The 15,947-nt window shown below is 39.8% G+C and overlaps 1 protein-coding gene across 2 annotated transcripts in view; it reads right to left on the minus strand.

Moving 5' to 3' along the window:
• The window catches only part of LOC141403914 (Ig-like and fibronectin type-III domain-containing protein 2), an 890,607-nt gene that overhangs the window by 28,559 nt on the left and 846,101 nt on the right, over positions 1–15,947 (minus strand). For both annotated transcript variants that reach the window (XM_073987017.1, XM_073987016.1), the window contains exons 15-16: positions 14,282–14,444; positions 5,202–5,334 (exon numbers count right to left, since the gene is read on the minus strand). In XM_073987017.1, coding sequence (XP_073843118.1) covers positions 5,202–5,334; positions 14,282–14,444 — 296 coding nt within the window. The remainder of the gene's footprint in view (positions 1–5,201; positions 5,335–14,281; positions 14,445–15,947) is intronic.

Raw genomic sequence — 15,947 nt, forward strand, 5'->3', positions numbered from 1 at the left:
ACTACCAGAATAGCCAAACAGACCAAGGTACCCGTGGTCCCATAATAAAAACTCTGGTACGACCTCGAAAACAAAACGACTACAAACAGTTGGTCCCAAGACGGAGCAGGGACTGGTGGCCCACGTCCAGGGGTTTCAGCGCTGGCCGAGCAAATTGATAGCTCCACGTTTTGCATGGTGAATCAAGACGCTTCTACGAGGATAAGAGGAGATTGCCACAACTCGTCAGATATCGCCATAACCTCTGAACCATGGGAACGCTAATTGGCAAGGGTTCAGAGAATTTAACAATCAATCCTTCAAAGAGCAGCCCTTTCGATCAGAACCTCTGGTAGCTGAGAAAACTTTCCGGAACATCATCCGCTCGCTACATACCTGTTGGTCGTATACCCGAAATCAGACCAAATTTCCCAGCAGAGGCGATGGGACTAGCAAATAAGCGTAATGAGCTTTGTCGTACGAACCCTGAATACCCAAGAGCTACAGAACTTACTCTTGAAGTCAAAAGATTAGTAGGCGAACATAAGCGGAAAAAGTGGCTTGGGCACCTCCAGCAATGCAGCGTTGCTAAAGGATTAAATGCATTGTGGGCAAAGGTTAAAACACTCTCAAATACGGGAAAAAGGATGTTAGAACGGCTGTTGCTTTCAATGCACTATAGGTCATTTGCCCAGTTTTTGAGGCAAAAATCGATTTTGCAACTTGAAAAACACAGGAAAAAAGTGTTGTCACGGCGTGTTAGCGTTCAGAGCCAAACTCATAACTTTCAAAGGCAGCGCTAAGCGTTAGTCATGAAAGCACAACTAAATGGGAAAATCCTCATTGTTGTTGTAAAAAACAAAACAAAAATGCATTTGAAAGAAGAAAAGTTCGAGGACATCGAAGCCGCTCCACATCCGATATGTCTGAAGAGCCTTTACCGAAAGCGAAACATGCATGTCACATAATGGTGGGTGTGTGGGTTCGAATCGTCGGCTTTCCTTGTTCACTTGCATAATTGATCATAAAGCTCGAATAAAAAAAAAAAAATTAAAAAAAACAACACTAAAAATGATCTTCGCCTAAAACGTGGAGCTATATAATCCAACTTTGGTAGGAATGTTTTGTGGCCTCTGGAGACACAAAATACAAAGTTACAACCAATTCGGTGGTAAAATGGGACAAATATCTTAAACATTCCTTAAAACGACGACGCGTCACGCGTCATTTTGTATGGGGTCTATACAAAAGCGCCCGCTTTCAATACCAAAAGTCCTACGTACAAATAATAGATTTTCCCAAAATTTCATCCACCTACGTCAATCCGTTCGGACGCTAGAGTGATAATATACCCTTATCCTATAGTGGAGGGTACAAAATATCCAAAATTGTAATATAAATTCGTTTGAAAATCTATCCGCGGATGCAAAATGTTTGTTGCTTACTACCGTGATCGTTTTCAACACTTTGTTGTGTATAAGAAAGCGAATGAAAATGGCATTGAAGAAGTAGCTTTGTTCGTTATATACGTAGTTGCTTATAACCGTTGTTCGTTATATCCGAATGTATCTGTAGAAATCATTGTTTTATCTTACTTTAAAACATAAATAATTAAGTTAAAAAATCCTTTAATTCCGCCGTTATTAATTTTTGTCTCAAAAACAGGGCAAATTACCTATAGTGCAATGGCGTGACGGCAACTGACCCAAAGAAGCGCGCGTGTTATTTTAGTGTCCTACGCCGTATAAGTCGAGGAGCCACAATTTACGATGGGCCATGTTGCAGACCTCATCCGAAATGTGAAATCATCCAAAGCGTTGGGCCCACACGGAATACCAATAGTAAAGGTTAATAAAGTGGATTAATCAGAATTTGTATATTTAATAAGTGTCCTTAACCTATTGCAAGCTACCCACATCGTCCCATAAGTCTGCAATATGGACAGGATGGTCCCGCTACTGAAACCTGGCAAGGATGTCAGCAGAGGTGAATCGTTTAGGCAGACTTTCCTCCTGTCGCCTAAAGCAAAAATTCTAGAGACACTACTGCTCCCCGCAATGAAAAGCTGTTTTCGAAATGCCCAACATCAACATGGATTCCGGAAAAATGGCTAGTAGAGGATTGAATCAGAACAGGCCGTGCAACTGAAAAGTCATGGTGGCACTTGGCCAATCGAAGGTCATACGAACGTGTTCGAGGATATAGAAAAGATTTGCTATCAGCCGTGTTTGAAACGTTGGATAATCAAATATATGTACATATGTGCGGATACCAGTCGTTTGTGGAATTCAGAAACAAGTAGTCCAAAACCCGTTTAGTGAAACAGGGAGTTCCCCAAGGCGGGTGATATCTTCGGAACTGTTTAACCTCTACCCATCTGAAATTCCCCACCCTCGTAATGTATGAGGATGATTGTCGAATCTTGGGTCAGGTTCTATCGTATATGACATATATGATAGGGGAACTGTCTACATAGCTGACGTATTGCAGTTCTTCCATCTGAGGAATATGGAAATATCCTCCGCTAAATCCACTGCCAAACTCTTCACCACTTGGAAGACTGAATGAGGCTCCCACTGAACATATTGGTCTATGGTGTACTGATTCCGACCAATAACTGCCCGATAATATTGGTTGTAACGTCTGATAGCCTGTTTAAGTCGTCCGCACATGTCACAGTTATTTGCGATAAGATCAGAAGTAGGAATAAAGTCCTCAAGTCGCGTGCTGGCAGCAATTGGGGCTCTGGCAAAGAAACCTTGTTGATCTCTTACAAAGCAATACGCCGGTCTATGGTAAACTATGCGGCGTCAGCGTGTTATGCAAATGTTAGCGCTACGCAGTGGAAAAATATTCAAACCTGCCAGAATGCCGGCTTGAGAACTGCAACAGGGTTTTACCGGTACATCAACATAACAGTATGTTGTCGATGCAGTACATACTTGGGTGTTACCGCGGTGAGCATCCGCGTCACGATTTAATGCACAGGCTTCCTACACCCAGGCCAGTCAGGAGAGATCTTCATGACCTAGGGAGAGGGAGAGAGAGAGGTCCAAAGGTATAAATGGGAGCCTTTATACCAGAGAGCCTATCAGGCAGGCTTGAATAGCATTCTGATGCAGTGGCACAGGCTGTATATAACATGTTAATGCCGCAATTGGCAAAGGAAATACGAGTGGTTTTAGCCCGGACGATGCAGCCGCCTCAATTCATATTGGCCCGAATTGATATCACGATACCCAACTCATGCCCGGTGTGTGGATTGGGACACACGACACGCTGCATTTGTTTAGCTGCCCAGGCAACCCCGCCCATGGACGCAACCGGTCTAAGTTGCAGAATTTTTGGGTCTGAATACAGAGGAAGCAGAACCTGATAACAGACATAATATACGAAAGAACATATTTGCGGTGGCACCGTGGTGCAATGGTATGGCGGGTGTGCATATCTGCACGCTGAAGTTTGTGGGTTCGATTCCCCGGCCAGTTAACATCAAATTTTCAACGGTGACAAAATACCCCTCGGTAATTTTTTTCTGAGTATTTTAGCCATGTAAAACTTCTCTACAATTGGTGCCTTAGGACACGCCGTTCGAACTCGGAGATAAACTGTAGGTCCCATATTATTGAGCTAAATATGAATCGGGGTGCACTCATTGATGTGAGAGAAGTCTCCCTTGTCCATTCTGGGATGTTTGTGGAACAATCACAACAACAACAATTAATTTTTTAATACACCTTTTTCAGATGTAATTCAAAAAATTCCAGTTGTAATTCATTACATTTTATTTGTAATTCAATTTTTCCATTTGTAGTTCGAAACAATTCAATTGTTATTGGAGAATTACATTTGTAATTCGAATTATTGCATTTGTAATTCCAATTATTCCATTTGTAAATTGAATTATTCCATTTAAAACTTTTCCATTTGTAAGTCGAATTATTTCATTTGTAATTCGAATTATTTTATTGGTAATTCGAATTATTTCACATGTTAGTCGAATTACTCCATTTGAAATTCGAAACAAAAAATTAAAACATTTTTGGTTGCATTGTCTTTATATTTAGTTTTTCGAATTACAAATGAAATGTTTCGACTTACAAATGGAATAATGTGAATTACAAATGGAATAATTCGTATTACAAATAAAACAATTCGAACCACAAATAAAACAATTCGAATTATAAATGAAATAATTCGAATTACAAATGGATAAATACAAAAATAAAAATGGAATAATTCGAATTACAATTGAAAAGTTTCGAATTACAAATGGATTTCTCGAATTACAAATAAAGTGTAACGAATTATAAATGGAATTCTCAAATTACAATTTGCAATGATTCGAATTACATCTTCAAAAGGTGTAGTTTGAAATCCCCTACGAAAACCCTAAAGAAATCGGAACGAAATCTGAACGATTTTTCTTCCTAAATGTTCAGAAATGTCAGACATCTGATGTTTGGTTTGTTGGGATACGACTTAAAGTTGCATGGCAAAACATAAGATTACCGGCATCAAATGGTCATTGGGTGAAGCATTTAAAACGATAAGGCCACATACAGTTGTTACTGATGCCGTTGTTACGAAATGTTGTTGCTGCTCTATTTGCCTTTATTGCTACGAACCAATTGAACTTTGTGTAATTAACAACTTGACTTTTGCTTTGTACCAATATATCTGTGCATCGAGTCTACAGCACCCAGAACACTTACATAAATGGCAAAGGATCAAAGATATAGAGCAGAGCAATAATTTGTAATGTTGGTTTAAGTGTTATTAAAATCCCAGATTTATTACTGCAAAATGGTCAGTTACAAGGAAAGACAAAGCAATGACAACAGAAAAAAAAACAAACATAAAAATCAAAGTCTTCAGCAAATAAGCTATGACAGGATCTGCCATGTTAATAATCCATTACTATGGCAACAAAGCTTCTTTATCATGACAAGCAGTTTGAAGGACATTGTGGTGATTTCATGCCAAAAAGATTTATTACAAAAAAAAATCGTCACAGATTTCATTACACAGAAAAAAAACCACAATCACATTTATAATGAATAAAGATAATCTCTGTGACTTATCATAATTAAATAAAAGAAAAAGCAAAAACATTTTCATTTTTACCTTAAGGCATTTTATTTTTCCCTACTTTGGTCCGTTTTATTTGTTGTTGTTGTTGACTTTATCATATGATAATAATACTCAACATAGATACATACCTGTAAGTGATTTTCTCATGAGGATGTGAATACTCTGGTGGTTGCCATGTCAACTGCATCCATGTGGCACTGTGAGCAATTATGGCCAATGAGTGCGGTGGTGAGGGAGCAGCATAAATATGTTGTTGACCGTCTGTAAGAAAAAAGAGAGAATTGTTATTATATCATAAACGTATGGTAAGGTGACTGATGACGTAAGAATAATTGAAAGAAAATATAACAAGTAAAAAGTCGTTAAGTTCGGGCAAGGCAGATAATTAAAATTAAAATGATAGTTCGGTTAAAAATTGTAGCTAAAATCCTCAAAACATCGAAAATCGGGAGGTACCGAGTGGACCTATATTGACCTCGTTCGGTGGAGAAGCGTCGTGGTCACTGAGAACCTCAAATGTGAAATTACAGCTAGTTCGGTTAAACATTTTAGCTTAAATTCTCAATATACCGAAAATCGGGAAGTACCGTTATATAGGGGCTATACCAAAACATGAACCTACATATGTCCATAATTTTTGGAATATAAGTTTTTTGATCACTAGGAACCCTAAATGTCAAATTATAGCTAATTCATTTTGAAAATGTGACTAAAAAAGTAAAAATACCTGAAATCGACCGGTACCGTTATATGGGGGCTATACCAAAACGTGGACCGATATAGCCGATCATCCACCTGACCTGCCGGCAAACAAAAGGCGCAATTTTCCAAAATGGCAGCGTCCTATCTCCATTTTTGCGGATGCTAGATGCTAGAGTGATTACCACAGACGGATGGACGGACTTACATAGATCGACTCAGAATTTAACCCTGATCAAGAATACTTTATAGGGTCGCAAATGATTATTTCAATGCGTTACAAACGGAAAAACAAACGTAATATACACTACATACTATGGTAGAGGGTATAAAAACTTATATTTTAAACCAGTGCTGAAAGAAAGAATTCATTTTGCATTGGAACTACCGTTGACCACTCTGGGTAAACGATACCGAACATTGGGGGCTTCGAAGTGGTATTTTTGCAACACATTTCCCGTGGGGAATTGATGTTAAAAAGGAACCTCAACGTTGACCTTAAAACATAGTCAAATTTGCCATTGCCTTTGGGGAAGCTCCGTCGAAAATATATTGTTTAGATATTCAAAGGGCTATAATTGTAGATTTTTATATGGCGTTTTAATGCGGGGAGGTGAGTGATATGAATGGGGTTGTGTAGCGACTAAATAACAACTCCTGTCCTAACCTGTTTCTAATAGAGAAGACAATGTCGGTCGATAGACCCCAACAAAAGTACAAATTTCTTTCGCTGACATTTTTTCGCTAAAATATACCAGGTTTATATGGGTCCACTCCTTTGGGTACTTCCCACACAAAATATCAAACTTTTTCTCTAACGTGCGGTGAAGGGACATGTACCGGATCGTTTTGACTTTTTTTGTCATCACAGCAACGGTGCTTGTTCGGATCGTTTTGACTTTTTTTGTCTTCACAGCAACGGTGTTTGTTTTTTTTTTGTGACAAGCCAATTCTTCTTGAGATAATGGCTCAAAAGCTATAAAAGAAACCCTGCAGACACTAACTAATGCCTTGTTCAGACTGACGGTAATTCGTTCTCTATTCGTTGTTCGACCCCAAATTACGATGTAATTACTTCATTTCCCATACAAAATTTTGAGAACGAACAACGATTTCTGTACATTGTTCAATTTAAATTACTCTCAGAACGACGATAAAATATGTCCCATCTCTAACAAATGAGAGAATTTATCGAAATAAATTAATTATGACAGGAAAAATAAAAATTGATTAAATTCCCAAACATTTTTAGAAAAACTGCAAAACATGAATGAAAAGGAAACGGTTTAACGACTAGTATACATTCAAGCCATAGCAAAGTTTGTCTTCTCTTTCATTGCAGTTGCATTTCTTGTCCATCGTTTCAAATTCGCGTACAAATCTAGAAACAAAAATCAAATGCCTGCCGAAAGTCTGTATACCAAAAAGTTATTTTGGCAGGGTCTCTCTCGTTAATTTTGAAAATAGAAAAATTAAAAAATGTTCTGAAAACACCAAAATTGTGAGAAAAAATAGAAAAAATGAATGAAAATAATATAATTTAGTATTAAATAGATATCTGAAAGAAGGACAAATATTTTTTCAGTTCATATCAATTAATTTTACTCGTCTTTGGGCTGAAACTTTCTTTAAAATCAGTAAATAAAAATAAAGAAAATATGAATCATGTTGCTGTGAATTGTGTACCATGTCGTATGAACGGGTTAATTCGTGTACGTAATTGTGAGAACGAACAACGTAATTAAAGTGCTGGTCTGAACATGGCATAAAATGACTGATGAGCACGAAACTTTGCACGTAATAAATTTCTTTAAAACGAATTTCTTGTGGGTTTCGACCAGCAAACTAAGGTGGGGGCTTTTGCTGATTATAACCCTCCTCCGGACGGTCTGGCAATGTACGTATTTAACAAGTAGAAAAGTCAGTCGGCTTGGCCGACAGTTTGTATAAATTTGTACAAACTTTCGGGTTATCGAACAGACCCATTGTGAACTGTCAAATTCAAATGTTCGATTTAAACTAAAAAATGGATAGCGTTTTCGCCAAAAATCCGTCAACATTTTATTTAAAGTCTTATATCATATCATAATCCCACAAAAACATGTCGCTAATTTACTCAAAGAGTGAAACATCCAAAAAAACCGAGTTTCGAGAAAAACGCGTTTTAAGTTGGCGATTGAAATTTGACTTTCCAACTTAAAACGATTATTACACAACAAATAAAATAACCACTTGAATAACTCCGCCAAAGACGGTCCCAAGCCCGGTTGCAAAAGGAGGAGGGAATTGTCACGAGCCCAGGGGGTGGACTGAATACTCCAAAGTTCACCTTGGTACGAGCGACATATATAAACACTTTTAAGATCAAGGTAGTGGGAGTTGTGCTGAGGATCTGAATGGCCGACAAGTGTCTAAAGAAGTCTGGTCGCTAGCAATTCCCCCTCGACGCTAGGGCACGGGTCGAGTTGTACTTATTAATAGCCTAGTCTGCGCACGCCGTCACTGCGTACGATGGTCCATCCCCTTACGGCACACTCGTGGGAACAATATATGGAGAAAAATACAATAAAAACACACAAACCCAAAAACAAAACTCCTCGGTTGCAGTCTGGCAACTCTTCCGAGGATGAACTCTTAGCCTCCAGCCAGGAGCTGGTAGCCAGCCAACTAAGTGTTTTCAGCTCTGCAAACAGCTCTGACTCACTTCAGCAACAAAATACACAAAAATTAACGCCTCTTTCCGTCACGAAAGATGGACAATCCACTGACTCCAACCAAAGAAAGAAAAGTCCGTCCGACGTTCGGAAGGCCCTGTACCAAAAGGCAAAGTTTATTCTCGGCAAGATAGCCAAGAATGCTGCTAACGGTACAGTGCATGAATGGGATGAGGCGGACAAGCTCAAATACACAAAAATTGTTGAGGATTATGAGAAAGCCAAAATCTCACAAATCAGCGATCGCCCATCTTCTTCGAAGCGAGAGCGTTCTCGGACGGAGGGCACAAAGCCCGCAAAGCGAAAGAAGTTAAAACACAACACCACAGCCTCATCTACAACAAAACGACCCTTCAATGAAGTTGTTAAGGACAGCATGTTGGTTGACGTAGCCAACGAAAAGGAGGGTAAGCTGTCCCCTATCACCACTACGGAATGGGGTACTGTAGAAACCAAATTGTCGGAACTTGTTATGGAACACGTTCTAGCAAACGAGGATTCTCCTGTACCCCATTTCGACTCTAGCGAGGTACATCGTGGTTACAGGGTGATCAAATGTATGGATGAGTACTCGAAGGAATTTCTAGAAAAAAGCATAGCTAAGCTTAGCGATGCTTGGGACGGCATCGGCCTGAGGCTGTCCCGGCCCAAGAAATCCCGATGAGACCTCGTGCCAGAGTTTGGTTGCCCAAGATAGAGTGCGACGGAACCAAGCTGCTGAAATGTCTGGCGAAGATGAACAAAGATGTTCCGATGGACGAGTGGTCCGTAATCGCCACAGAGCCACCTAACAATAACAGCATGAGCTTAGTTCTCTCAATTACTGAGGCCGGAGTAGAGGCTCTCGAAAGATTGGGGAACAAGTTGTTCTTTGGCATAAGGGAAGCCAAAGTTAAAATACTACGCCCACATGGCCCGAATGGCGAAGACGATGAGGTTGACATTGACGATGCCGGTAAGCAGCTTGACAACATGCAGCTAGAGGGGCCATCCACATCTTCACCCAATAAAAATGATGTTTAAGGTCGTGCAGATCAATCTGAAGCACTCGAGAATCGCTTCAGATAACCTGCGGAGCCTTCTGGTTGAGAAGGATCTAGACATAGGCATCATCCAGGAGCCCTACGTTTACGATAACGTAGTAAAAGGCTTGGATAACAGAGGTTACAAGACCATATACATGAAGGATAATGGTAAGCCTAGATCATGTTTAATTGTTAAAAACACCATAAACGCTTTCTTATGTCCCCAGTTTAGCACAGCGGACTTCACCGTTGCAAGAGTGGAACTGGAAAACGGTAAGCAGTTCCTTATTGCCTCTTGCTACATGGCCCACTCAAGGGAAGCTCCACCAAGCGAGGTCTCGAGCTTCATGGGGGCCATTCTACCACACGACACTATAATCATTGGCTGCGACGCTAACGCAAGACATACCCTGTGGGGCAGCACTGAAACAAACGACAGAGGTGAGTCAGTTTTAGATTTCATAAATACTAACAACCTCACAATATGCAACAGAGGTACTAACCCAACTTTTGTATTTCCAAGCTCGGAGAACTTTAGGGGGTGGCAGGAGGTCATCGATCTCACGCCAGTATCAGACAGACGACAAATTGAAATAGATAACTGGATAGTATCCGATAAGAGGTCCTTCTCAGATCACAATTGGATACTATTCAACATATCAGAAAAGGCAACACCCACTAAATGTTTTCGCAATCCTAAAAGAACGAACTGGGAAAAGTTCAAAAGGGTTCTGAAAGACAAACTTCCAAATATTCCACATGCAGATGAAACCACAGCAGATATAGAAAAAGCTGTATCCATTCTAGAAAAATCGTTAGATACAGCTTTTAAAGTCTCATGCCCACTGACGCGCTCAAAGAAACATTATCCACCATGGTGGACGTCCGAGCTATCAAGGCTAAGAAAACAATCACGAAAAGCATTCAACGTCAGCTACCAAAGCGGATCCTGGCAGCCATATAAGGATAAGCTTAAGGAATACAAAAAAGCAATAGCCAAGGCAAAAAAGCAATCCTGGATTGAATTCTGTGGATCTCTAGATAGCACCAAAGATACAGCCAGACTAAGCAAAGTTATGGCAAAGGGTCACTCGAATCCCACATACATAAAGAGAAATAACGGTACCTGGTCAGAAAACTCGGCCGAATCTCTTGAAATCCTTCTTACGACGCACTTCCCCGGTTGCACGGATAGAACCATCGAAGAGCAACCCAATACAGCTATAAATAAAGACAACATTGAAGCCGAAAAGATAATAAGTCCGAGTAAAGTCACATGGGCTATTAATAGCTTCTCTCCCTACAAATCTCCGGGGCCAGATGGTATTATACCAAAAATGCTTCAAAGCGCGGAGAGCATAATTAACCCTTGGTTAGTACACATCTACAGTAGATGTCTATCCCTAAACTACGTCGCTACGAGTTGGAGACAGGTAAAGGTTGTTTTCATACCCAAAGCTGGAAAACGTAGTCACGAAAATGCTAAAGACTTTAGACCCATAAGTCTCTCATCATTTCTGCTTAAAACACTCGAAAGGCTCATCGACGTGTATATTCGAGAAAAGATGGAGAACTCAAATAACATATCTTCAAGTCAACACGCTTACCTTAAAGGACGCTCGACAGACACAGCCCTACATGAAGTCGTTAGGACTATTGAGATGTCCTTGGAGCACAAACAATACACCTTAGCCGCTTTCTTGGATATAGAAGGCGCTTTCAACAACGTTAGCACCTCAGCAATAGAACAAGCTCTATATAAATTCGGCGTGGAACCATTCATCAGTGGTTGGATTACCACCATGCTGCAGAGTAGAGTCATTAATGCCACACTGGGAAATAGCATGCTGTCGAAGCACGTAAATCGAGGAACCCCACAGGGAGGGGTGATCTCGCCACTGCTTTGGCTCCTTGTGATTAATGAAATTCTAAGCAAACTTGACAATATGGGGATTAAGGTGGTTGCTTATGCGGACGATGTGGTAATGCTCGTCTCTGGTTTATTTCCGTCCGTGCTGAGTGACATCATGAGCGGAGCCCTGAAATCACTGGATACTTGGGCTACAAGTAGTGGTTTGGGGGTGAATCCAGGGAAGACTGAGATGGTGCTATTTACTACAAAAACCAAATATGCAATCACCAATCTTCCTCGACTACGAGGTCAAGAAATACCACTATCAGATCACGCCAAATACCTAGGCGTTATCCTAGATTCAAAACTGTCATGGAAACGTAACATGGAACATCGTGCTCATAAAGCAACCGTTGCATACTACACATGTCGCAAAATGTTTGGGAGCCGCTGGGGTCTCAAACCCAAAATGGTGTTATGGATGTACACCAGCATAATAAGACCAATACTCACATATGGAGCACTAGTTTGGTGGCCAACAGTGGGAAAGAAAACAATTCAGAGAAAACTATACAGCATACAAAGATCGGCATGCATCGGGGTGACAGGGGCAATGAGAACTTGTCCGGCTGAAGCCCTCAATACAATGATGCATATACTGCCAATAGATCTACACATCAAAGCAACTGCGGCCTGCAATGCTGCAATGCTGCAAGGCTACGTGCTCTAGGAACGTGGAGAGACAGAGCTTACGGACATGCCTGTGTGCTTCTCAAACTACCAAGAAAAATAGCAACTAATGCTGATTACTGCACACCTGCAATAACTTTTGATCAGCCTTTTAAAGTTAAATTTCCAAGCAGGAAAGAATGGAAAAATAGAACTCCACTGACGGGGTACGACTTCAGTGTATACACGGACGGCTCTAAGATGAATTGTGGAGTCGGCTCTGGTGTCTACTCGAAAGAAGCAAACATATCTAAATCCACAAAGCTACCTGAAGATTGCAGTGTTTTTCAGGCGGAGATACTGGCTATAAAGGAAGCTTTTAATATACTTCTACAGCACCCCTCACCAAACTCAATAGGAATTTTTGTCGACAGTCAAGCGGCGCTCCTAGCATTGAAGTCAAACATTGTCTCATCAAAGCTGGTGAATGAATGTAAAGAAGAACTTGCTAAGCTAGGGCTTCTGACCAGAGTAGTTCTTACTTGGATCCCAGGTCATAAGGGTCTTGTTGGAAACGAAAAAGCAGACGAACTAGCTAGAGCGGGATCTGCCTCTAACGAACTTCCAAGGGCGTCAGTCGCAACACCAATGGGAGTAGTTAAAGGGGATGTCTTCAAATACTATCTTTCACAAGCAGAGATCAGATGGGACAAGACTGAAACCTGCAAAATATCAAAATCTACATGGCCACACTACAACATCAAACGTACAAAGTTCCTGATTAGCCAAAATCGACGGAACCTGGCAAGACTCGGTGCTAACCGGTCATTGGGCCATTGGTAACCATGCAAAGCGCTTACATATTCCACACAATGACTACAGTCGCAGCTGCGGAAACGAAGAAGAGGAAGAAACGGTTGAACACCTCCTCTGTTCCTGCCCTGCACAATTGCAAAGAAGATTAAAAACTCTTGGACGACCGTTCCTACACGATCTTGCTGAGACAACCGAACTAGGTCTGGGGGACCTTCTGAGGTTTCTCAATTTATCAGGCTGGATATAATTTACCAACATATAACGGAATAACAATCTCTACCCGAGTGGTGTGGTTTTCAAAACGGTATATTTTAACATACTAATTGAGGCTATGAAGATTATAGCCACCACGTAAACCAACCAACCACCAACCACTTGAACCATATTTTGCAAATAGCCAGCCAGATATCAATGCTAAATTTCTGTTCATTATCAATCATGATTTGAAGTGTTTTAGTGCTTCATAAACTCAAAAAATTGTTTTGTTGAATTATGCCAAACTCGTAGTAAATGAGCTGTAACTCTATGAGTTTTAGAGATATCAGCATGAAAATTTTATACAAGATAAAGTAGAAGTCTTAGAAAAAAATAGAAATGTGTTTTTTGAGTTATGCCACTCTTTGATATGAAGGTCGGATCATCCGTTTTCGAGCTCGAGTGAAATGACTTCAAGGTTGCGCTATCTATCGAAAAAATGACTCCAAAAATAAGATCCACTTCCAAAATGGACCATGTTGATGCATTCTTTCAGGTACCTACTCCGCAACACTTTGAGCTTTAATCCAAATATATACTTTTGTCGGCAAGTTGTACGTCCAATACGGGTCACAAAATCGAAAACCATCCTAAATACACAATTAATGGGGCAAATGATTTTGATTTAACCAGTAGTTGATCTGCCTTGTCGGGAAAGCCGACTGATACTTTTGTACTTGTCTTTAGGTCCATGACCTCCCTCGGCACAGTTGACTGATACTTTCTTACTTGTTTTTTACTACTTTCGGTTATTTTCGATATATAGCTGCCTTAACGGATTCAGGCCTTTTCTAGTCGAATGCCTGTATTTTCAAGTTTTTGCAAACTATAAAAGAAAGAACCAAACGTATCATTTACTAAAAACCTAACAAAAGATGTCTCGTGTTATTTAATTTTCGGCATTTAATTTCGTTGGGTATAACCCATTCGTTGTTCACAATACCGTTTTTAGACTAGTCATCACGTCAACTTGTCTGCTGTCTGCCCCTACAACCAATTTGATATCACTTATCATTGATTTGTAATTAACAATTTTTGTCATTTTGTCACAACAGCAATGTTTTGTTGCGTTTTGTCAACCATTTTGTTATTTGTCTTGTATTCGTTTCAGTATTTTGTTTTTGTTATTATTTGGTGAACTATTCATGTCCGCCGATTGTAATTAAAACTAAATTTACCTTTTTCATCACTGGTGGTGTTCTTCGGGGCAGTGGTGTTGATTAAGAGCATCGATGATGGCAACGATGTGCCATATTTACCGCGTGTCAATACCATGATGCGATACATGGCATGTGGTTCCAAATTTAACAAATCGATGGATGTTTCATTTGTTACAAGTTCCTGCAATAGACAAAAAGACGAAAAAGAGAGAGGGTGGTCAATTGAGGGTTGAATATTTCAAAGAAAAAAAAAAAACAAAATCACTCATACACACAAATGCATATATAAAAAGTCAACAAAAATCCAACAAAATCTCTATATTTATTCAATGTATTTAGCACTGTTTGAGTAATTGCCATGTAACAACAACGTTCAGTAATTTGTGGTATTTTCTATGGAGTCTTTTTTTTGCTTTTTTTTCGGCGACCCACCATCATTGTTGAGTTGTGGTGGCCAGCTTCGATGGACGTTTGGTTGCATCCAACATGTCCATTTGAAAAGTTTTTCCTCGTTTATTTGGTTATTTAAATAAATACCATTTAAAATATGTTTTTGGTTGGTGGTGGTCGTGACGTTGGTAACTCTTTAAGCCCTTTTTAAGAGCATTACATGCTGTTGGAACATACATTGTCAATATTTTATGGCGAACTAATGTGTCGAGAATGCGTAAAAGTTTTAGCGTGTGTTTCTGTTTAATGTTGGCGGTTTTAACTTTAGTGTAATATTGTAAAATATTATTGCGCTTAAAAGATTGGAGTTTTATTTTAATCAGGATAAATCAGGGTATTATTGGTATTGACTGAAATAATTAAAAGGACTTTTTTGTAGCCTCAATCATGAGGTGGGATAAGGGAGATTCAATTTCTCACTTGGCTTGTAACATTTCGAAATGTTCATTTGCGTTTTTAAAGCTGAAGTAGTGAGTGAAAGATGTCAAGCAACGGTTTTGACCGGCTTTAACATGGGTAAGTATGCGATATATCTTGGTTCTACTTTCATCTAAAGGCGGAAAATTAACTTTCCGTGGTGAATCTTGAGGAAATAATTTAGAAACATATGAACGATATCTTGTTTAAGAAGTTACATTTTTTCTTTAGCTCAAACATTCGACAACGTAATGAGGCTGACAGACATCGTGCCGACAAAAATCATCAGTGTTATGTGGAGCATAAGATGGATTTGAGAAACAGGTTTGCGAAAAAATCATATCAGAAAGACATTGCCAATCAACTTGTCCATATCAACACAATGATAAAGTATTGCCCACTTTATGCAAACAACCGGACAATCCATAGTTGGGTACCGGATGCCTTCACAAGACACCATAGTATAACCTGTACAGATAGGCCAATCTGCAATCGATGGCGACACGTTCCACACGGGTTAGATTTTAGGAAAAAAGGAGAGGTTAAGTGCATCAATCGGCATTACCGGCAGAGATACACCTTCTGCCTATGTATGGGCAGATCGAATACCAGGTTTCCATTTCCGAAAAAAAATATGTACCTAGGACGTTTTCAGAATTCGGTGACCGTTTTTATAACCTCCACCATAATATGAAGGGAATAATAAAATGTATCATTCCGTTTGTAACACCCTGAAATATTCATCGGAGGCCCTATAAAGTATATATATTCTTGATCAGGGTAAAAATCTAAGACGATATAACCATGCCCGTCTGTT

Source organism: Musca autumnalis, unplaced genomic scaffold (genome assembly GCF_047663935.1).
Source record: "Musca autumnalis isolate F117 unplaced genomic scaffold, ASM4766393v1 scaffold_4, whole genome shotgun sequence".
In the NCBI taxonomy this organism is placed as follows: Eukaryota; Metazoa; Arthropoda; class Insecta; order Diptera; family Muscidae; genus Musca; species Musca autumnalis.